At 42.1% G+C, this 23855-nt stretch overlaps 1 protein-coding gene across 1 annotated transcript in view; it reads left to right on the top strand.

The window, feature by feature from the left end:
* Nucleotides 1–204: 204 nt before the first annotated feature.
* The window catches only part of GCH1 (GTP cyclohydrolase 1), a 51399-nt gene continuing 27748 nt past the window's right edge, over nucleotides 205–23855 (top strand). Inside the window, exon 1 of the mRNA XM_022570519.2 lies at nucleotides 205–775. Coding sequence (XP_022426227.1) covers nucleotides 436–775 — 340 coding nt within the window. The 5' untranslated portion in view covers nucleotides 205–435. The remainder of the gene's footprint in view (nucleotides 776–23855) is intronic.

The following is a 23855-nucleotide window of genomic DNA, read 5'->3' as shown; positions in this document are numbered from 1 at the left end:
TTTAGGATTCAGTTCATCCGGCAATAGCCAGAGGGGTCCAACCCAATCCTCCCGCCTGGCGCGGGAGGGACTCGGACAAGGTCCGCGCCACGGACTCGGACAAGGTCCGCGCCACGGACTCGGACAAGGTCCGCGCCACAGGGGCCGGCTTCCAGAGCACCCGGCGGAGGGCAGGGCGAAGGGGCGGAGTGAGCGCCATGACGCCAGGAGCCTCGGCCAATGGAAACGCCCCGCGGCGCCGGCCGAGCCGCCAGCCCATAAAAAGGAGGCGCTCCGGCACTTCTCAGTCTCTTCTGTTCCGGGCTCGGAGCCTACCCCTGGCCCGAGGCCTACGCTATTCAGGCGATTGCGGTCACAGTCCATTGCCCGCCGGCGAAGTTCAGTTGCAGCCCCTGGCGCGTCCGAGGGTCCCTCCGGGGCGGCAGCGGCAGGTCTATGGAGAAGGGCCTGGGGCGGGTGCAGGCGAAGCCGCGGGACGCCCGGTGCAGCAATGGGTTACCCGAGGGGGAGCCGCCGCGGCCCAGGCCCAGTACGCCCACCGAGAAGCAGCCGCGGCCGGAGAGCAAGACCGTCCAGCCGGCGGACGGCTGGAAGGGCGAGCGGCCCCGCAACGAGGAGGACAACGAGCTGAACCTCCCCAACCTGGCGGCCGCCTACTCGTCCATCCTGCGCTCGCTGGGCGAGGACCCCCAGCGGCAGGGGCTGCGCAAGACGCCCTGGAGGGCGGCCACGGCCATGCAGTTCTTCACCAAGGGCTACCAGGAGACCATCTCAGGTCAGTGGGCCCGCCGGCCGGCGTGCCGGTCACTGGGGAGGTGGCTGCTGGAAGCGCGCGCCGGCTCCAGTTAGTTCCCGGAGTTGCTCACTCTTGGCGGAGGAAGCCGAGTGCTGTCACTTTCCGAACCCCGCCCTCGGCCCTGGCCCAGCCGTCCGGCCAAGGAGAGGGCCCTGCGTGGGACGCATTTCGGCCGCGGTGGGAGTCAGCGGCCTCTCCACCCGGGGACTAGTTGAAGCGGCCCTCGCGGGGTCCTCCCCGCTCGCTGCACGCGGCCCTCTCCTCCAGCCTCGGGTTGGCGGGACCGCAGTCACAGAGCCTCCCCACGTCCCTTACCCCCGCCCCCGGGTGGGAGCCTGGAGCCCTTGTCGCCTGAGCGCCCAGGGCCGGATGCCCGAGGAACGTGCACCTGGGCTCGTGGAAGTGACGGCTTCCTAGGTCATCTCTGCTCTGGAGGTCTCATTTTTGGTAGGTCTGGGGTGAAGCCTTGGCTTTGTGTGTCTGAAGCCGGGGGTGATTCTTTGCTGCAAACTCGGGGACCCTCACTCTCGCTGACTTGCCAGGGTACCCGGGTGTTCCGAAAGTCGTAATTCTCTTTTGTTCACATCCAGTTCACTCCAGCTCAGGACTTTGCCAGAATTTGGCATAGTTCTGGGCATGGGCTTTCCTGGAGTTTGAAGTGTGAGGTTTTTGGGGGGTTAGTTTGCTGCTTAAAGCGTTCTCCGCCTTTTCTCCCCCACTCCCCAAACCCCAAAGCAGGAAAGCGACTTCCTGGGAGTTTCGCTGGGCTGTGGGACCCGGAGTCTCTCTATCACCCACTTCCCACCCACGCATCCCAAAGGAGCCGGGTTGGCCCAGTGCTTTCGGCGCCTGAGGAGGGTCAGGCTTTTGCCCAGGAGGCCGGGAAGTACGGGGCGCGGGGTGGCGGTGGAAAATGATTGAGAACTTCGCTGCCTAATTGCTGGGTGAGCGATGTTGGTCACTAATAAAAAAAAAAAAAGTTAAAAAAGATCTGACTTGCACAGCTCGGACCAAGGGCGTTGTTTTCCAGTCCACATCTTCTGTACCTCTTGGTGACATTTATTCCTTTGGCCTAAGAAGCCTTCTGCCTTCACCATTTCTCAAAGAATTAACAGTGCTGCTTTGCAAGGTAACCTCCCTGCTCAGATTATTTCCCCAATCAAGTTTCTGGAGACTTCCTGAATAGATTCTGGGAAAAGCAGTTATTTTTGCCCAGTCTCCCCCACCCCAAAGGAAGGGTGAGAAATCAGTGTGAGAGGGGTGAGGCACATAAAGGAAATGACACTACATCTTAAAGCCAAGAAATGGATATCTAGTTCTGTGTCCAAGTTTACTTTTTAAACCTTTGTTGGTAAAAGTCTGGAGCCTCAAATACAGAATTTTAAAATGCAAAGACTGAAGAATAAACATTCTTCATTTGGTGAATATTCTACCATTTGGTGATATTCCACGAATGTGATGAACAAACATCTTCTTAGGGCCTTGCTCAGTCTGCCTCTTGTGTTCACTGAAAATGTCCACCGCACTTGGTCAGGCTTTGGGAATCGCCCTAATAGAATTCACAGGAGAGAGGGATTTCTGACCTCGAGAGTAGGGGAGGTCCTCCTGACTTTTGAGACCTAAAGTGTCTCAAAAGGTTTACTTAAGAAATGATTAGCAGAAGTTTGTCTCATGAGCCATAGGACTAATGACTGCAAAGAACACTTCATTCTACCTTAGAAGACAGTTCTAGTCAAGTGTTAATTTATTATTTAAAAAGTCCATGGACCTAGGAACAGAAATCAGATTAGGGGGACTCTAATCATCTCCCTACCCAAGAGGACCTGGGGGAGAGGGTGGAATGGGGAGTGACTGCTTAATGGGTTCCAGGTTTCCTTTTGGCATGATGAAAATGTTCTAGGACTAGAGAGTGGTGATGGTTGCGCACATGGTGAATGTGCTAAGTGCCACTGAGTCGCACATTTTAAAATGGTTAAGATGATGAGCGTTATATGTATTTTACGACAGTGAAAATGTCACAGACCGTTTAAGAATTATTAATAGCCATTAACTGAATACTTTTTATGCTCTAAGTGCTTTTTGTGGATGGTCTTTGGTTAATCCTCATTTTTGAGGTAAACACTGTTCTTTTACCCCATGATAAGGAACCTGAGGCAGAGAGGTTGACAGCTTCAGGTGGTAGAGCTGGTGTTGGAATCTAGGCAGCCTGAATGCAGAACTCTTACCTGCTTCCTTATGTTGCTACTTGGTGAGATATGTCAGTGTATCTTCTCTACTAAGCATTTCACACTGAGTTTGGACCTAATACTTGGGTCACCAGCATTAAAATAAGGTGGAGTAGAATGGAGAAAATCAGTCTATCATATGTAGTAAGGGTAAATGTTTTGAGAAGCTTACAAGTAGGTTTTATAGGTATGATTTTTTCTGGTATGTACTGGCTCCGGTTGTAGAATGTAGTATTTCTTGTATTTGTTGTGGTCAAAAGTTTGAAAGCCTCTGTCTAGAGGATCACACTTAAGGGCTTAATATTGATTTCTTAGAGGTACATAAATAGAAGACAGAGAGGAGAGGGTGACAAGGACGATGCTGAACTTAAAGGAATGAACCTGAAATGGTGGTGGTCCAGGCCTTGGACCAACCTGGGTGGGAGAAGGAAGGATACTTTAAATCTATAGAAAATACAGAAGTAAGTAATAGAGAAAACACTCCTACCCAATCCCTAATTTTTATTTCTTTAGAGAGTATAAGTCAATGACCACTATAGATTATTTTGGATAGAAGCAAACTTCTTTGAAACTGTCACTTTTCTATGCTTGTAGATAAGATACTTAACATCTTTTATATCTCTGTATATTAATTACTTGTTACTAGTGTTGACTTAAGTTTTTTAAAACATAAAATAAATAAGTTGGTACTTTACATTCCCCAAATTATTTTTTTTAGCTCCTCTTGAGTGAATTGATGCTAATTTCTGATGTTTGGGGAATTTGTCAGTTCTCCCTGCACTGCAGCGTATTTTCATGACCCTTGCATGGTACAACTTTCTTTACTTTCCAGTATGTACCTCATTATGGGTGCATCTGTGGTCACCTGTAATGGGGCTCTGTCAAGGTTGTGCAAGTCTCCTGGTTACTGTTCACCACTGGGCTGTAGCTTGTAGTGGAGGGAGGGCTGGAAGAAGACACGATCACCTCTCCCAGGAATGGCTGTCCTTTGAATAGCATCACAGGGTGATCCTTGGACCAGCTCATCTTTATCTGTTGCTATCCCATTTCAATATAACCGTATCCTAGTTCTCTTACATATTCAGAGAACCTTTGATGAGATCTTCTTTTCTATATATTTCCTGTATTTCCACTATTTTTTAAATTCAGAATCCTAATTAAATTGGAGGGTCTGCTGTTGCCTGAGGTCTTTGATCTTCATGTTCTTGTGTCTGACCCTTCTCTTTCCCTGTCCTCTCCTGGGTATAAATAGGAACAACCTCTTAGATAGTATTATCCATCAAAGGTTAAGTGAATGTAACTTGTCTCATCAGCTGTCCTTTTTATAAGTTTATGGGAGTACACAAGAGTCTTGAGTCTTCTATCACATTTCTAGTTGAAGTAGGTTTTAGCTTGTCTTATCCAGGATGCCAAGGCAGTTTTCATAAATCAAGTTGACAGTGTCCCAAATTTGGGAAGCCTGTGAGCCTGTATATAATGCAGGAAGAGGAGATGGTATCACAGGTGATGGACTTCTTATAAATTTATTTATTTTATTTTTTAAATTTATTTTTCGCTGTGTTGGGTCTTCGTTGCCGTGTGCGGGCTTTAGTTGCGGCGAGCGGGGGCTACTCTTCATTGCAGTGTGCAGGCTTCATTGCGGTGGCTTCTCTTGTTGCGGAGCACGGGCTCTAGGCACGTGGGCTTCGGTAGTTGTGTCACACGGGCTCAGTAGTTGTGGCGCACGGGCTTAGTTGCTCTGCGGCATGTGGGATCTTCCTAAACCAGGGATCGAACCCATGTCCCCTGCATTGGTGGGGGATTCTTAACCACTGCGCCACATGGGAAGTCCCAGTGATGGACTTCATGACTGTTTCCCCACCCTGCCTCAACCATGTTCACTACAAGATGACAACTATTCTCTAAAGCTAAATCGAGGCAATTAGATAGTTTATTTATACAAAAATGAGTCTTAGCCACTTCATACTGAAACGTGCCAGCACTCACAAAAGGTTTTTCTTTTTGAATCATGAACGTCTGTGATTTACCAAATCAGACTGCCATGATGAACTAAGAATTGTAACAACTTCTAAGATGTGATAATACTTATTTATCATAGCCTCCCATATTGTGGGCAAAAGGTAAGTTTATGTCCCATGTTTTAAAGTAGGTTGTAGAAAAGTTAATCTCATTATTGAGAGGTGCTATTTTAGATGTGTATAGTTCATTTAAATCTTGATTCACTAATAAGCTTCATTTTCATTTTGTTAATGAATACTTCTTACATAAGACTTAGTTCTGTGTATTGCCAGAAAAGGTACTATGAATAAAGAAGAAAAAATAACAAGACCATTGAAGTTTATGACTGGAACTTGGGAGTAGTCAAAGTTGATTAAAGCTGTTAAGAGTCATTGAAGAGGCCCGCGTCCCGCAAAAAAAAAAAAAAAAAAAAAAGAGTCATTGAGAATGGAGGAGAAAATCTAGTCTTACTAGTTTCTTTTAAAAATGTATTATCAGGGGCTTCCCTGGTGGCGCAGTGGTTGAGAGTCCGCCTAATGATGCAGGGGACACGGGTTCGTGTCCCGGTCCGGGAAGATCCCACATGCCACGGAGCGGCTGGGCCTGTGAGCCATGGCCGCTGAGCCTGCGCGTCTGGAGCCTGTGCTCCGCAACGGGAGAGGCCACAACAGTGAGAGGCCCGCGTACCGCAAAAAAAAAAAAAAAAGTATTATCTGTTAACATTTTTTCTGGCCTGGGAGGAAAAGTCCTACACATAACTTTGAAATACTAAACAAATTGGTACTTGTTTTAGTTTCACTGGACTACTAGAAGAAAGTACCACATGGGGCTTCCCTGGTGGCGCAGTGGTTGAGAGTCCGCCTGCCGATGCAGGGGACACGGGTTCCTGCCCCGGACAGGGAAGATTCCACGTGCCGCGGAGTGTCTGGGCCCGTGAGCCATGGCCACTGAGCCTGCGCGTCTGGAGCCCATTAGCTTGCAACTGCATTACTCCCATCTCTGCTTCTGTCGGTGTCCAAATTTCCCTCTTTTAAGGACATCAGTCACGTAGGAGTGAATCCACTTTACACCTGTATGCCTTATCTTAATTTAGCTAATTACGTTTGCAGTTACTCTATTTCCAAGGTCACTTTCCGAGGTACTGAGCTTTAGGACTTCAACTTAACCTTCAACACAGTTTAACCTATACCAGTGTTAAATGCTATTATTCATAAGACTGACTGGGAACTTTATAATTTCATTTAATTTATTCACTGAGTGCCAGCCACTGCGCTGAATGCTGGGAAACAGGCTCAGCAAAACCAGATATGGTTCCTTCCCTCATGGAACAGACAGTCTATTAGACTAAAACAGATGTTCATCAGAATCACATGAATGAGTGTGATTATAGATGGAGAAATCTAGTGATAAAAAGAACACAGCTCAGTGAGAGCGTTTACCAAAGGAACTTGATCTATGCTAGGAGATGGGAAGTGTGGATGCTTGAGCTGATATCTGAATAACAACGAACACTCCTGATTACTATGTGCTGAGCACAGTTGTGAGTTCTTTACATGTATTGCCTCACTGATCCTCACAATAACCCTACGGGGTAGGTAATATTAGCAGTGTTTTTAGGGATAAGGAAACTGGGGCACAGAGAGAACTTGCACAAGATCATATCTGAAAAGTAGCAGCACTGGGAGAATGATAGAGAATGAGAATCATCATAATCTCTCATAGTCTATTTAATTTTAATCATAATATTTTACTGATTTATTTGAATCAACTCCCCTCCCCTTCCCTTTTTGTATCTTCTCTGCTGTTTTCTTTTTTATTTTATTTTATGTATTTTTGGCTGCGTTGGGTCTTCGTTGCTGCGTGCAGGCTTTCTCTCGTTGTGGGGAGCGGGGGCTACTCTTCATTGCAGTGCGTGGGCTTCTCATTGTGACGGCTTCCCTTGTTGTGGAGCACAGGCTCTAGGCACATGGGCTTCGGTAGTTGTGGCACGTGGGCTCAGTAGTTGTGGCTCGTGGGCTCTAGAGAGCAGGCTCAGTAGTTGTGGCGCACGGGCTTAGTTGCTCCGCGGCATGTGGGATCTTCCCAGACCAGGGCTTGAACCCGTGTCCCCTGCATTGGCAGGCGGATTCTTAACCACTGCGCCAGCAGGGAAGCCCTCTGCTGTTTTCTTTGTCCAGCTCTAGAAACTCTTCTATGCCTGGGCATTCCCCCACTGACTCATTTGCAGTATACCTCTATTTGAGTCCAGTATTTGGTTGAGTCAGGCTGCAGTAATAAAATTTGCCAGGAGAGGGCAACTATCTAATCTTTTTTTTTTTTTATAAATTTATTTATTTATTATTTTTGGCTGTGTTGGGTCTTTGTTTCTGTGTGAGGGCTTTCTCCAGTTGCGGCAAGCAGGGGCCACCCCTCATCGCGGTGCGCGGGCCTCTCACTGTCGTGGCCTCTCTTGTTGCAGAGCACAGGCTCCAGACGCGCAGGCTCAGTAGTTGTGGCTCACGGGCCCAGTCGCTCCGCGGCATGCGGGATCTTCCCAGACCAGGGCCCGAACCCGTGTCCCCTGCATTGGCAGGCAGACCCTCAAGCACTGCGCCACAAGGGAAGCCCCTATCTAATCTTTGATGAATCCTGGGTTATGAATCCTAGATTATATGAACAATTCATAAGTCCAGCTTATGTAATGAATATGTTCCCTATGGTTATACATTCTCTACTGAGTTTAGAGCAATTAGATGGAGGGATAATTTAGATTGGGGTTAATCAAAGATTGTCTGAATCAAGGTAAATTTGTTATACTCAAGATTGAGGACATTTACTCACTAGAATTTGGTTCTGTTATAGCCTCAGTCACAGTTTTTTAGAAGAGGGACTGTCTGTACTCACCTTTGAATGCCCAGCAAATTGCCCAGCACATGTAGATGACTTGATGAATGTTTGAATTAATTTCTTAAAGACAAGGACACCTTCTTGGGACTTCCCTGGTGGTCCAGTGGTTAAGACTCCGTGCTCCCAATGCAGGGGGCCTGGGTTCGATCCCTGGTCAGGGCACTAGATCCTGCATGCCACAGCTAAGAGCCTGCATGCTGCAGCTAAAGATCCCGCAGGCCGCAACTAAGATTCCGTGTGCAGCAACTAAGACCTGGCACAGACAAATAAATAAATATTGAAAAGAAAAAAAGACAAGGACCCTTTCTTAACACTTGTCTTTCTTCTACCACAGTGCTCTGTGCATAGGTGCTCAATAAATGCTGGCTTTTTTATACACTAAAGAAAAACGTAGGGGATTAACTTTATGGAAAAGCCATGGAAGTTATTTCTACTGGATCTCCTGAACACTTCTATTCTAGGCCAGAGGTCATCCTTTAGACATCTTTGTGTCCTTCATAGAGTCCTGTGCCTGTAGAAACTCACCTGTTTGGCTAGATGGCTTCTTCTATATCCAGTCAACATATTATTCCAAGGTATCGATTGAAGCAACTGGGGTGTTTCCCTGGCACATCAAAATTCTCATGGGGAAGAATCTCTAGAAAATCTGTCAGGATTGCAGTTTTTAAATTATTGTAGAAGTGTTCAAATGTACACAAAATTAGAATAGTATAATGAGTTTCTATGTGCCCATCACCCAACCTTTAACATAAACATAAGTTTTGCTTCGTTCCTCTTGTCACACACCTTCCCCCACTGAATTATTATTATTATTTTTTCCCACTGAATTATTTTAAAGCAAATCCTAGATATGTCACTTCATTGATAAATACTTTACTATATCTTGAAAATAGAGACTTAAAAATATTATCATACTTGAAATCAACAGTAATTCCTTAATAGAAAATATCTAACCAATATTTACATTTCTTTGATTTTTCTCACAGGTATCTCTTTACAAATTGGTTTGTTTGAATAAGGATTCAGACAAGATTCACGTATTATATTTGATAAATGTCTTCAAGTTTTTAAAAAATTTGTTAGTTTGGTATTCTTTTTTATCCCCTAAAAATTTGTTGAAGAAACAGGGTCATTTGTCCTACAGAATTTCCCACATTCTGGGTTCTGCTCGTTATTTTTCTCACGATTTAATTTAACATGTTCCTTTAGCTCCTGTGTTGCTTATATACTAGCAGTTAGATTTAGACGCTTGCCTTCCTGCTTCTCCCCACTCCCACCCCCACCAAATAACTCTTAAATTTAGTCAAGAATACTTCATAGGTGGTGGCATGTGCTTCCATCGGTAAGCAGTTAAATATCTAGTTGTCTTTTTGTGATGTTATAATCGATTAGCTTTAAGTGTTATCAGCCAAAGTTGTCCATTACAGAGCTTTTCACCAGCATTTCACTTGACTTTAGAAGCCATTGGTGATTGCCTAGATCCAGTATTTTTTAGAAGTTGAAAAATAATGATGTTTGGTTCTTTAATTCCTTCTGAATTTATTAACTGGAGTTCTTCTATAAAGAAGATATATGGGAACTCTTTAGGCCATCTTTGCAACTATTCAGTAAGTTTAAAAGTATTTTAAATAAAGCTTAAAGATATATAAGGTTGTTAATTTCTCTAATATATTTCTTTAATTCTGCACTGGAGATTGACCTAATTATGCCTCAATCTAGAAGCCATAAAAGAAAATAATTGTTACTTTATATAAAAACTAAGAACTTTTACAGGTCAAATACCAACAGAAATGACAAACTGGGAAGAAATATTTACAATTCATTTTGTAGACAACAGGATTATCATACTAATATAAAAGAGATGCTAGAAATTAATGTGAGAGAAAGGCCAAACACACAATTGAAAAATTGGCAAGACATGTAAGCAGACAATTCACAGGAAAGGAAATACAAATGACTTTTAAATACATGGAAAGATGCTTGACCTCACCTTCAATAAGAGAAATGCACACAGACCACCCAAAGATATACTTTTTCCTTGTTTGATTGGCCAAAGTCTAGAAACTTGATACTGCATTACATTATGGAAGTTATAGGGAAACAAATATTACTGTTGAGAGTGTAAGCTATCTTTATGGAGGATAATTTGGCAACATCTATTAAATACAAATACACATATCCTATTTGAAAATCCTGCCTCTGGGAATTGCATACACGAAATGACATATGCTCAAGGTTAGTCACTGCAGCCATGAAAAGAACCATCCTATATGTCTAGTCCCTTAGAATGGCTAAATGATGCAGAGGAGTTATGTTGGGGGGGACAATAAAATGTTTATATTGACATTAAGAATTGGAGGATACACAAGTGGTTATGTGTTAATCAGGGATATGAACTGGGCAGATGGCAGACCAGAGTAGAAGCAAGACTTTTCACTATATTTTCAGTTTGTTATTTTTGAAGTATGTACATGTATTTTCAGATAGACAAATTAAAAACATTGTGACAAAGTTGTTTCAAATCTAGGAGCAAAGGAAATACAACTTTTTAAGGGCTAGCTAATAAGAAAAATCTGGTTACTGAAAACCTTTACCCTGGAATTAGAGAAAAATAGTTAGATGTATATATTTGCAAGCCTGATCTTCATTGTGATCCATATAGTGTAAAGAAAGAGACTGAGTTTGAATGTGACCTTGTCCCTTAACTATCTGTATAATTACTGGCATGTCTCCAAACTTAATTTTCATCTTTCTCTTTTTATAAAAAATGGTAACACCTGCTTTGCCTGGGCTCTTACAAGAATTCAGAAGGTATGCGAAAAGCACCTGATGCTTAATATATTCCTTCTTTTGTGATGAGGAAGAACTATGGGGTTGGATTAATTGGAAAGTGTTCTAAGAATGTGGGATACTCTGGAGCCCTGAGCCACCATGTAAAAAGTCCAGTTACTCTGAGGCTGCCATGCTGTGAGGAAGCTCTGCCACATGGCGAGGCCACAACTGGGTGTTCCGGCTGATGGCTTTAGCTGGGGTCCCACCCAACAGCTAGCACCAAACACTAGACATGTGAGTAAAGACTCCTCCAGGTGATTCCAGTCCCCAGCCAACTAGTCATCCCCACTGAGCCCCAGACATTGTGGGCCAGAGGCCAGTCATCTCTCCTGTGCCTTGTCTGAATTCCTGACCCACGGAATCCCAGGACATCATAAAATAGTTGTACACCACTAAATTCTGGGATGTTTTGTTATGCACCAGAAGCAACTGGACCAGATTTTGAGATGAGGGTGGTTAGAATTTGCATTTGTGCAGAGGAAAAGGGAGTGACTTAAACAGGCCAAGAGATGGCATGGTGGTTTAAGGCTAGAAATTCAAATTTGTGAATTATCGGTATAAATCTGAGAGTTAAGCTTGGAGAGTGCCTGAGCTCCTCAAAGGAGTGAGAAGAGGAGATGTCAGCATTCCGACACTAAGGAGAGTGAGAGAAGAACCAGCAGAGACTGCCCGAAAGGGAGATGTGAGAGGCAGGAGATCCAGGAGTGTAAGTGTTGGCAGAAAATGGTTTTAAAAGGAACGTGGAACAGAAGGAAAAGGTTCCGAGACATAGTAGACTTGAGTCAGATTGCCTGGCTTCAAATCCTGTTACTGACCAGCTGTGCCTTAATTGCTTCATCTGTAAAATGGGGCAGTTAATAGTAATCATCCATCTTATAGGGTTATTGTGAGGATTAAGTGAGTTAGTACATATAACTGAGAGAAATGCCCAGCATGTATGAAGTGCTATAGACATTTTGTCTGTGTTAGCAGTGAGTACTGAGATTTTATTTGAAGGTGTTGTTAGTAGTTTCAATAGCTTAATGTGCTCAGAAGCCAGATTGTAGGACTTTAGGGAGTAATATAACAAATTACAGAAAATAAGAAATTTTTTGAGGTATTTTTTCCTGACTGGTAGGATCATGTGAGCTTCCCCTTGGTGTGTATCAAGGCAGTGTGCTGGTTGTTGGTGAATGAAAGTGTTAGGTGTTGAAGAGAAGAGTATGGGCACCCAAACCCTGGGAAGTGGGCCAGGTTGTATGCGTGTGATCTCATATGATCCTCCTGTCAACTTGGAGGCTGTACTCATTATAGAGTTGGAAACTGAGAGGCCTCTGGTCAAGTCACTTGCCAGAGGGCACAGAGCAAAACCCAGGTGTGTGTGATGACAGTGCTCATGTTCCAGTGGACACCGTGCCCCCTCAGGTTTTAAGTGCCTATGTTACATTTTCATATGAAGATCCATTTAAGATGTGAGCAGTGTAATCCATAGGCATTCTGTTTTTCTTCTTGAATTCTAGCAAACAGAAAGCCAAGTAGTTTTAGTTTGAGGCATTTCTTAACATCCTGACTTTAAGATAGTTCATGAAATTTTTAATCAGGGGAATTTGTGAATAATTGCAAAAAAATTTAGCTAAATTACATTCAGTTCAAAGGTGGATTAATAACTAACAAACTTTTCCCCACTTAATCTTTTGTTGTTGTTGTTGCGGTACGCGGGCCTCTCACTGCTGTGGCCTCTCCCACTGCGGAGCACAGGCTCCGGACGCGCAGGCTCAGCGGCCATGGCTCACGGGCCCAGCCGCTTTGCGGCAAGTGGGATCTTCCCAGACCGGGGCACGAACCCGTGTCCCCTGCATCAGCAGGCGGACTCTCAACCACTGCGCCACCAGGGAAGCCCTCCCCACTTAATCTTTTGAGGGAGATATTTGAAAACCAAAATTTTATACATTTTGTCTAAAGCACATTTAATTATATTTTGATCATTTATACTTTACAAATGTGCGTCTGTTTTAATGGTTTTACTATTTGGAAACTTCAGTTCTGTTTTAAATCTTCGATTTTAGAGTTTGTACTTTTTCTTAAATGCAGTTATAAATTCTTAATCTTTCCTTTTATTTAAAGTAATTTTTTCTGTAACTACAATGGTATGTAAGTTTGAGATACAATTTATTTTATCTTCTCTTTGAATAATTAGGCAAAATAATACAACATAATTATGTTGTATCTCTACCAACTTACCCAGTTGTGTTTCCTACAGCATGTTTGCAACTGTGTTGAAGTGTATACGCTTGAATGTTGTATATTCTTTTTTTTATTTGTTTGCTTTAAAGCATACGCGACATAAAGTTTACCATTTTTAAGTATATAGTTCAGTGGCATTAAGTACATTCGCATTGCTGTGCGACCATCACCACAGTCTATTTCCAGAACATTTTCGTTATCCCAAACTGAAACCATATTCATCAACCAATAACTCCCTGGTCCCCTTTTCTCTCAGCCCTTGGTAACCTCTGTTTTACTTTCTGCATTTGAGTATTCTAGGGACCTCATATGAGTGGAATCATATCATTTTGTCCTTTGTGTCTGGCTTATTTCACTTAGCATAATGTCTTCAAGGTTCGTCCGTGTTAAGAGCATCGTTTTAAAGTTAGAAAAGTACCGTTTGGTCCTTGTTTGAGCCAGTAACTCATCTGTAGAATGTTGTATGTTCTTAAATTCGTAAGTATTTTATTTTCTTATTTTAAGAAATCTTTAGAATTGAAGATATATTAACTGTGTGCATATTTATTTATCAAACATCAGGCCTGTGAATGACCCTGAGCTAACTGTTAAAAGGGAAGCAAAACTGGTTGGCATTGGCTTGGCCCTCAGGGAGCCTCTGGTCTGTGCTAGCCGGGACCAGCACTAAGTTCCTGTAGAGAGGAGCAAGTGGGGTCCTGTGTGGTCAGAAGGAAGGTGGGTTCTTATGGCAGAGACTTTAAACCACAGATGACTATGGAGGAGGTAGATTTTGAGCTGAACCTAGAAGGAAATTCATTTTGAATTTTTTTTTTAAACAAATAGTCCATGATAGTTAAGAGCAGATTACTCTCTTAGGTGTTCTGGAATAAAAGGAATACACTAATATTCATAGTTTTCTGTACCATAGAGTTAAAATTAAATGAATCTTTCAAAGCAGGTTTATTTTAAACTTTTTAAAGATCAGCATGGGAAGGCATTAGGGTTGGCTTCTTTCTCTGATGTTTCTAAAGTCCATTTTGACCAGTCAGCCCTTCTAATGAACAACTTTACCTGAACACATGTTGCTTGTCCAGGCTTTATAATCTGGTAGTTCATTTCCTCTTGCGATTCTTCCTTCTCATTAATCCCCTTGGTTACTCGTGCCCCAGGTCCTGACTCTTATACTTCCTGAATATCTCTAGACTCTCTTACCTTCTCTTGCTCTGACTCTTAGTCATCTCTCACTTCTTTACTGGCTGTCTTGCCTCCTAGCTTGTCCTGCTCCCATCCATCGGTGCCAGAGTGATTTTACAGACATCGAGTAGATAGATCTCTTCCTTCTAGAAACACTTGACTGATTTCCTCCTGTCTTTCCTCACCACGGCTGTAATGTTTCGTTGTGTTCCAGCCTCTTGCCTGCATTTTTAAATTCTCTTCCATCAACACCTCCTCACGAGGGCAAGCGAGCATTTTAGTTTAGTGCATAGCTTAGTGCATAGGCTGTTTTGAAAATCCACTCTGTCTCCTTCTCACACTGGAGCTAGAGACTGAGGCAGAAGTCCTACATGAGGCTTGTTCTGCAATATTTGGCCCTTATGCCTGCTCTCTTCCTCTAATTGTTCCTCTTTTTTTTGTTTTTGTTTTTGGCTGCTAACCATGAGAATCCTCCCCCCTGCCACCTCCACCAGTCAACACCTTTTGTCTCTCTAGAGTTCTGTGAACAAACATCCAGGTTTAGGTGAGGAAATTGTCAGTTGCTGAGTTCTGGGTTGACATTTTTTGAGATCTGGTTGGTCCAGATGCTGTTTCAGTGAAGTTCATGGCTACTGATGTGAGGCATGATCATACATGTATTAGTTTTTATTCTAAATAGGAATCAGAGCCCAGTTCAACAGAGGCCATTGACAAATGTCCCAAACAAGGAATTTGTCACTAAAATAGCTTAAAATACAATTACACCGATGGTATAGTTTATGCACTCGCAGTAAAATGTTCATGAGCAGTGATGAAGGTACTGGGTGCTGGAGTTCAGCTGAGAGGCTGCTAACTCGGCAAGGACTCTGCAGAATCCAGACCGCTTTAAGGTAGAGCTGCTGTAGATCACACCTCTCTAGCTGACCACCCCTTCAAGATATAAGTGCTTCTGTTAATGCACAGGCAACTGTGGAGGAGTGCCACTCTGGCTGCCCATCAGAAACAATTTGCCTTTCAGCCACAAGGGTAAGGTGCAGTTAGCTGACAGCCTCCAGCGCCTTCAGGATTTGCCTCAGTGGAGGCCAAGCTTAGCCCATGCTGTTTTTTTTCTCTCATTTTAATATCTAACTCTTTCTTTCTATACCCCTCCAGCACAATAAACTGAGCCTTTTCAAGGGTGGCCCTTTACAAGTGAAGTAGTTTATAAGAGGGCGACAAGTCTTTTAGCTACATATTTAGCATGTTAGAAATGTTCAGTGATATAATATTGATGCTAAGGGTCCATTGGGTGTTTCTCAAACCATTTTAGTGTTAACAAAGACTCATCCTGGTATAATGGGAAGAACAACTACTCTGGACTAGTCACAGTATCTGCACTAACGAGTTTATGACCCTGCACAAGTCACTTTCAAGACTGTTGTGGATCTGGTCTGCGGGGAAAGGCAGTTAGACTAGAGTTGGATTGTCTCGCCAAGGTCTCTGTAGTATGGGCACGCTTGTTGGCATTCTCTCTTTGCTCACTCTGTTGACTTCCAGCAGTTGACAGGTGAGGTCCTAGCAAGGACCTTAGGCTTCTTTTGTTGCTAGAGGTGCTGTTTTCCTTTGAAACATTCAAGCCACACAGATGGTTTCTACGGTAACAGGTCTCTCTTATTTTTCTTGTGACGCAGATTTTTTAAAAGGTTCTTCATCGATATGCTCTTTAGGGTTGGTGATCTTCTAACCTATAGCCCCTTTGCTTGGACAAAACATTTGTTTAAAGACTTTCCCCTCAGGAGTATTGTAGACACTTCTCCAAGTAGTTGCTAGTCATACTAGCACTTGAGGTTTCAGTCTGTTAATAAAGCTTTTTATCAATTAGAAGAGGAATTGTTGGATTCGTTGGTTAAACAGTAATGCCAATAAAACTGATATTCTGTTAGAATCATGACATTTTATTTTACTTTTAATTTTTATTATGTAAAATTTCCAAACACAAAAGTAGACAAAATTGTATGAGGGACAGCTGTATACCTACTACCTAGATTCAAAATTAACATTTTGTCATATTGGTATGGTCTGTTCTTGTACTGAGAGCAAATCAGAGATGTGTATTTAGAGGTGAAATGTCACCCTTGAAGGTGTTTTTCTTCTTAACCGTTTATACTATCCTATACTAACCAGTAATTCCTTCTTATCATTTAGTACCTGATCTACATTCAGATTTCCCCAGTTGTCCCAAATGTCTTTCACTCATGATTTGTTCAAACTAGGACCCACTCAGTATCCATACGTTTGCATTTGATTGTTAGGTTTAAATCTAGAAAAGTTCCTACTACCCTCCTCCCCCCGATTTATCAGAGATTGTCAGCTATCCTGTAAGATACTCCACCTTTGAGATTTGTGTGATTCTTTTCTTCTTGTTTTCATTTAATTTGTTTCTCTATCCCTCATATTCCTGGAAACTGGAAGTTAGGTCTAAAGACTTGATTAAATTCAGGGAAAACCTTTTTATTGGGAATGCTGTTTTCTTCATGCAATATCACAATGAGGAGAGACACAATATTTAGATCTTGAAGATTGTAAGACTCTAGCTGGTTTGAAAAGCTATCTTTTACTGGTTTCCTAGGATAAACTTCCATAGAGAAGTTCCTTTTTTTAAAAAAAAGCCTTTTTATTAGTTTGAAGATTTAATGTGATTCTCCTTTCCCCTGAAACTGTTCCAGTTTGATTTCGGAAAGTAAAGGTCAAAGTAGCATTAAATTACTGAATTTTCCTGCATATAAACCAAATAAACAGTTGGCTAAACAGTATTTTGTGACTGAGGTGCACCAGCTCTGGGCTCTAGCAGATGGTTGTTATCAGGCCACTCTTTCTAGCTGCTCTCCTGGGCTGGCGGTTAGCTTGACCCTCTCTTCTCCTTCAGCCTCCGTATACGTAACTATTGATATTTTATTTTTCTTTTAAAGAATCGGATTAGCTCTCTTCATTTCCTTTGCTATTCTAGGCCTTGTCACCTCATGGCTGCAGCAACTCCTGACTTGGCTTTCCAGCCACTGGGCTCACCAGGTTCAGACTTCCGGTGGCTGGTGATCAGGCTCTCATCTGGAAGTCAGAGGACAGGGGTCAAAATCGAGCCCTCAAACCAGCAGTTGGCTCTTCTTCAGCAGGCACAGCATTAGTTTCCTCATCTGTCAAATGAGGATAATAACTTTTGACCAATGCAGAGTGTGGCAGGACTTGAAAGAGGTTGTGAACTCAATGTAAATTTTAACTTGAAAAATGCTCTAAAACAGAAGGGAATTTGGTTTCTGCCCAGTGCATGACCCATTCAGGCAGTGTACCTCTCCTTTTATTGTTTCTCACCTCTGTATTTCATCTCATATAGTACCTCCTTTCCTCACGCCCTCTAGAAAACCCTCTCTTCCTTTCCTCGTATCCATCCTTAAGGCCTGGCTCAAATCTTTATCTTCAATTTAGCTGTATTTCTTCTCCTGGCCCATAATTTTCCCTTTTTGTAAACTGTTGCTTTTGTAGTTTAGCTATAGTCATTATCCAAATATTTTTACACAAAGACTTCTTATTTCCTCCTATCTTAAGGTTCTTGAGGTCACAGTCTGATATATTTGTGTCCAGCTTGGAAATTAGTACAGGATTTCTATGAAAACATGATCATGTTACCTTTGAAACTGGTTTCTAGTGTATTGGCTGTGGGGGCCCATTGGTTTCTTAAATGGCTGATATTTTTCCTGGGAGATGGGTACAACTTTCTTGTGTGAGGTCCTCCTTCCTCATTTTTTGCTGGGCCATGTGGCCCTCTCTGCCACCTGCTCTGAAGGTGGCTCCAGCTTCTTCCCTTTGTCTCTCCTGGTCACTCACCCCACCACCTCCAACCTCAGTCTCTCTTCCAGGCCTCCTGTGCAGAGCTCACAGTGTTCCGTGCAAGTTGTCACCCTGTGACTTGGTGACTGTAGTGAGGGTTTATGGTGAAGAATTATATTGCCCACTGTTTGGCCTTGCTGAACAGCAAGTTAGAGCCAGTAGTGGGTCCATTTTCAACCTTCATCCTCTTTCACCCCTTAAAATCCTACGCTCCCAGCTTGACTGGTTATCGGAATCATTTGGGTTTTTAAAAGACGTAATCCTGGGATCACCCCGACACCCAGTGAGTCAGACTTTATCAGGGTGGCTTGGGAAGCTGTATTTTCCAAGGCTCCCTATGATTGGCTGTATTTGGGAGCCACTGTTCTAAAAGATGATCCCTTGTCCCTTAATCATTTGTCATGAATGATAGAGACTTGCACACCCTGCTGGTACTTATTTGTCGGATAGCATTACAAATGGTTCCATAACATCCGTCAGTGTGAAATCTCATGGCATAAGTGAAAGTAGGATGATAAGGGATGAGCCTATTAAAGGCTTTGAAGCAAATGGATAGTTTATCAGATTGGTGTGCTCTTTCTCTAGAACTGCTGCACACCAGACCTTGTTACCACCATCTGTTTTGTAAATTCCATTTTCAGTTAAACAGCTGGATTGTGAAAGGTATACAGAAATATCCAATTAAAAAACTAAATTTGACAGGTGTGTATTTTTTTTAATGATTCCTTGAATACACTGTGTTTCTTTCTTTAAACAGCTTTTTAAGGATCTTATTTTCCACAAATAAGAAACTTTTACCACAGATTTTCAGAGTAGTTAAACTGTGACCAGAATGAGAGTTCTTTGGCTTAGGTAACTTTGAGAGTTAATAGTGTATATGATTGGGAACCTTCGGTTTTATCCATGAATAAATCTGAATAGTTTAAAACAGGTGCTTTTCTCTTCCTCAGTACAGAAAGCCACTAGCCGTTGCTGTGCGCATCTCAGAAGCTGACCAGTAGAGTGGGAGGGTAATTCTGTTGTAATTTGGCATTGATTTCCAACACTCGCAGAGTTGTGCAAACCAGGAACCTGGGAGTCATGTTGAATTCCTTTTTCAAAACCATCCTCTTACTTGTGAGGACCCTGCCACCCAGGGCACAGTCTGCACAGAGCTTGAAAGAGAACTCGGGTCTCTGGATTCTTTTAACTCATTCCTTCTACTTTACCATACTACTTCTTGAACTACTGTGCCTGTGGTTCCCTAAGAGCCAGTTAAGTAATTGTGGGTAGAGAGATTTTATGTGCTTCCATTTTCTCATTTCAGTGTTTTAATGTCTTATAGATAAACTGTAACAAACATTACTGTTGTGATCAAGGAAAAGGTCTTAATTAACTTCATATATGAAACTTGTCTCTCAGGGAGAGATGTTGTGTTCATAAAAATGGCTGCTGAGAGGATGGGAAGAGCATACTGCTACTGTATTTGCTGAAACATGCATATCAGTTCTCTTTTGAGGGCAGCTAGCACATTTATTTCCATAGCCTTGGCTATGTATTTTTTCCCCAGCTTTATTAAGATATAATTGATATGTAACATTGTATAAATTTAAGATGTGCAGTGTATTGATTTGATACACTTATATGTTGCAATATGATTACCACCCTTTTAAGATCTACTCTCTTAGCAACTTTCAAATATTTAATACAGTATTGTTAATTATAATTAAAAAGCTATGTGTTAAATCCCTAGAATTTATTCATCTTCTAACTTGAAGTTTGTACTCTTTGACTACCCTCTTCCCATTTCCTCCACCCTCCCAGCTTCTTGTAACCATTATACTCTGTTTCTACAGGTTCAGCTTTTTTAGATTCCACATGTGAGATCGTACACTGTTTGTCTTTCTCCGTCTGACTTATTTCACTTAGCATGATGCCCTCAAGGTCCATTCATGTTGTCTTAGCCGTATTTTAGTTGCTTAGATGCAACATGGGAATTTATCTCTGCCAAGGAGGGCAGGAAGGAAAATTTCCCAAATAACCGAACTTTGACTTTCTTTGCAATGCACTGGATCTTTCCTGCTGACAAACTTGCAGTTTATGAAGTACGTTCATGGAGCATATCAGAGCTGTGCAGCAGCTCTGCCTACTTCAGCAGATGGTGCGAATGGTTGTCTAAAGTCATCTTAGTTTCTGTCATTATGTCAGTCTGTGGAATATTCGGGTTCATGCTTATTTTGGCCAGTTTACAAATGTTAGCTCTGTCTTGTTAAGTGCAAAAAGCTGTGCCTGTTGGAGTACTAACAAGAGGTGTATTACCATGATGGAAATGAAAGCAGAGATAGTGATTTTCTTTTCTCTTTTAATTTGTTTTAATGTTGCTCGTACTCATAGGACAAACTTTTCAAACAGGAGGTAGAAAGCAAAAAGTTTCAGTGCCACACTCAGGGCAGAAGCCTTTGTTTTAATTGCAGAGTGTGATTTAGGGAGGTTTCTGAAGGCGTTTGCAGCATTGCGTGAAGCAGGCTGTGTCTTTCCTGTGGAATCCTTCTCTAGCCCCAGTCTTGTGCAAGGGTAACCTCAGTTGCTTGCTTTTCTTTCAGGAAAAAAACAAAACACCAGCATGTGTATGAACTCCTCAGTTTAAAAAATCTTTTTTTTTTATTAATGAAATATCCCAAATATACAAGAAAAGGTATAAAGAACTAATTTAGCCAACATTCATCCAATTTTAGCAAACCTTAATATTTTGCTATAATTGCTTTAAAAAATACAGATAAAGCTCATAGTTATCTCTTTCTGATCCTGCTAGCCTCCCTGTGCAGAGTTAACCAGTATTCTGAATTTGATCTCTTACTCTCATGCCTATGTTTTTACTTTCATTTTATGTGTGTGTCCACAAACAACAGGTAGTATTGTTTCTACTTCATTTAAATGGACATACTCTTGTCAATGAAAAAAATTAATCAATAGTCAATCTAAGTAAGAAATGGAAAATTTTATTTGAGCCAACCTGAGGATTATAACCTGAGAGACAGTCTCTCAGAGAACTTTGAGAACTGTTCTGAAGCGGTAAGCGGGGAGGGCAGTACATATGTGATTTTGACAAAGGATAATCAAGCACACATCTTGGTCGAAGGTTACTGCTACTCACAAGGAAGAGATACCTTAGTTAATGGTTTTAGTGCTTTTCTAAGTAAGATGTATAATTGTTCTTCTGATGCACATTTAAATTCCTAATATTTGTTATTACCAATAATGTTGCAATGAGAATTCCTATGTTCCCTTGGCCACATGAGTTTCTTTGGAGTCTTCTAGTTTAAGGAAGTAAATCACAGGGTAAAGACTGAGATATTAATTAGATAAAATGGAAGATCTCTGTTTAGCCCTGGCTCTGTGCATGGTGCGTAGGGTATTGTGTGGAAACTCCAAAGCCTTCAGCTACAACACTTATCTCCAAGGTTGGGAGAAATCAACACAGGTAAGTGGTACCAGGAAGTACAATGAAGTAAGTACTCTATGCTGGTTGAGGCAGCTCTAATGTTAGAGGGTTTGGGCCAGTGATTCAGATCTTTCTCCACTAAATCAGGTGGGCTTATCTTCGTTAGCCCCTTGAGTTGATTTAATTCCAGCCAAGAGCGAAGAGGCCTGATGCCTTGTTAGGCCTCACTCTCTGCGTCTTGTTCTCTCTTAATTCGAAGACCAGTAAGCAGACCCCATTCTCTCTTTCCTGTCCCTTAGGATGGACACACGTTCAGCGTTCCAGGTCTTCTTCCATTGTCTAAATGCGGTCCTCCAGGATGATGGATCATCTGTGCAATTCTGACTTCCTCAGAGAGCTCTAATTTTTGGTGCTGATCACAAAACATCCAGGGTAGTGCTAATTACTGTTAACACTCATGCAAAAGAAAGTTCCTTAGATATAATTTTCCTTTTGTGTGGAATTTCCCCTAGGAGTTTCCTTTTACCCCAGCAGAAACAGGTCTGTGTTCCTTAATATATATGATGTATCAGTAGGAGCATTTTCAAGATGTAAAGATTCTATGTGGCAGCACAGAACATGGAATACCTCAAAACAGCGGCTCTCAAAGTGTGGTTCCCAGACCAGGAGCATTAGCATCTTCTGGAAACTTGTTAAAAATGCAAATTATCAGGCTCACCCAAACCTCCTAAATCGGATGCTCTGGGGGTGGGGTCCAGGGATTTGTGTTTTAACAAGCTCACTGGGGGAGTCAGAACTTCTGCTTCAGAGGGTGCTTAAATACTTTGGGTCATTCGTGGGCCTGCCTTAATGCACTTTCAGGAAGGGACAAAATGCTTGATGGGTGGCTGCTCAGCAGGGTTGTTTGTTGTCATTGCTTAGTCATTAATGACATGAGAAAGGTATACTTTTATACTTTTTGTGTGTGGTGTTGTTATAGATAGGCCTTCAACTTTTGGAGGTGGCTTTGGTTTCTTTTGTTGGTTATGACCAACAGTGGGAAATAGAATACCATAAATCCTTGTTTCCAGGGTTACCTCCTTGCTGCTGATAACAGACAGGAAATTAAAACAATCCATGATAGTGTTTTGTTCTTATTAGCCACAGATGGTAGCTTTCAGATACGTTGGAGCAAAACATAAATAAATATAGCAGCGAGACTTCATTACTGAAGAAAAATGATTAGGCTGGGTCAAGTTTATAGTCTGGATCCATTTTAATGAAATAGGATAGAGGCAAAGCATCAATGCTCCATTATCGCACAAAGCATCACAACGTATGGGGTCGCTAGTTGTTTTCTTTTTAGTTTAGTTTTGAGTATGTAAAACATTTACATGATTTCAAAGTCAAAATTATGTAACAAATTTTATTCAAAGATGTCTCATTTTATCATATCCCTTTTTGCCTGTTCTTTTAGTCTTTTATGGGTAATCATTTTTATTTGCTTTTAGATTTATTCTTCTAGTGTTTCCTTTTGAAGATAAGCATATATATGTGTGTATATGTTCGTATCTCCTTTCGACTTTTACACAAAAGATTTCATAATATACCACAACTTTTAAACTTTTCTTGTTTTTTTTTTTTTATTTTTTGGCCACACTGCGCGGCACACAGGATCTTACTTCTCCAACCAGGGATAGAACCAGTGGCCCTGGCAGTGGAAGTGTGGAGTCTTAACCACTGGACTGCCAGGGAAGTCCCTTATGCCACAGTTTTTTTTAAAGTTAGCTCTATTAAGGTGTAAGTTATATTCAATAAAATTTACCAACTTTATGTGCACAATTTTAATTTTGACAAACTCATAGCCACCAGTACAACGAAGGTTTATATGGTTTCCATCAACCAAAAAAAAAATGTCTTCATATCTTTTTGCAGCCAGTCCTCTGTGGTCTCTGGTAAACTTTCTGTCTGCTTTCTATCACTATATTTGCTTTTCCTAGAATCTCACATAGTTTTTTGTGTGTGCAGGTCTTTGACTTCTTTTACTTAGTATAATTCTTTGGAGGTTCAACCATCTTAGTACATGAATCATTATTTTATCCCATCTTATTGCTGAGTAGTGCTCCATTGCTTATATATTCCAGTTGATGGGCATTGTTCTGTTGTGTGTTTTTTTTTAATTAACTAATTTTTAAAAAATTTATTTATTTATTGGCTGCATTGGGTCTTTGTTGCTGTGCACAGGCTTTCTCTAGTTGCGGCGAGCGGGGGCTACTCTTTGTTGCGCTGTGCGGGCTTCTCATTGTGGTGGCTTCTCTTGTTGTGGAGCATGGGCTCTAGGTGCACGGGCTTCAGTAGTTGTGGCTCGTGGGCTCTAGAGCGCAGGCTCAGTAGTTGTGGCGCACGGGCTTAGTTGCTCCGTGGCACGTGGGATCCTCCTGGACCAGGGCTTGAACCCGTG

The sequence above is a fragment of the Delphinapterus leucas genome, chromosome 2 (assembly GCF_059928025.1).
Source record: "Delphinapterus leucas isolate spDelLeu-1000000601 "Yukka" chromosome 2, BTC_Dleu_Yukka2, whole genome shotgun sequence".
Taxonomy (NCBI): Eukaryota; Metazoa; Chordata; class Mammalia; order Artiodactyla; family Monodontidae; genus Delphinapterus; species Delphinapterus leucas.
The sequence above is the reverse complement of the archived record's forward strand: the minus strand, read 5'-3'. Positions and strand labels throughout refer to the sequence as shown.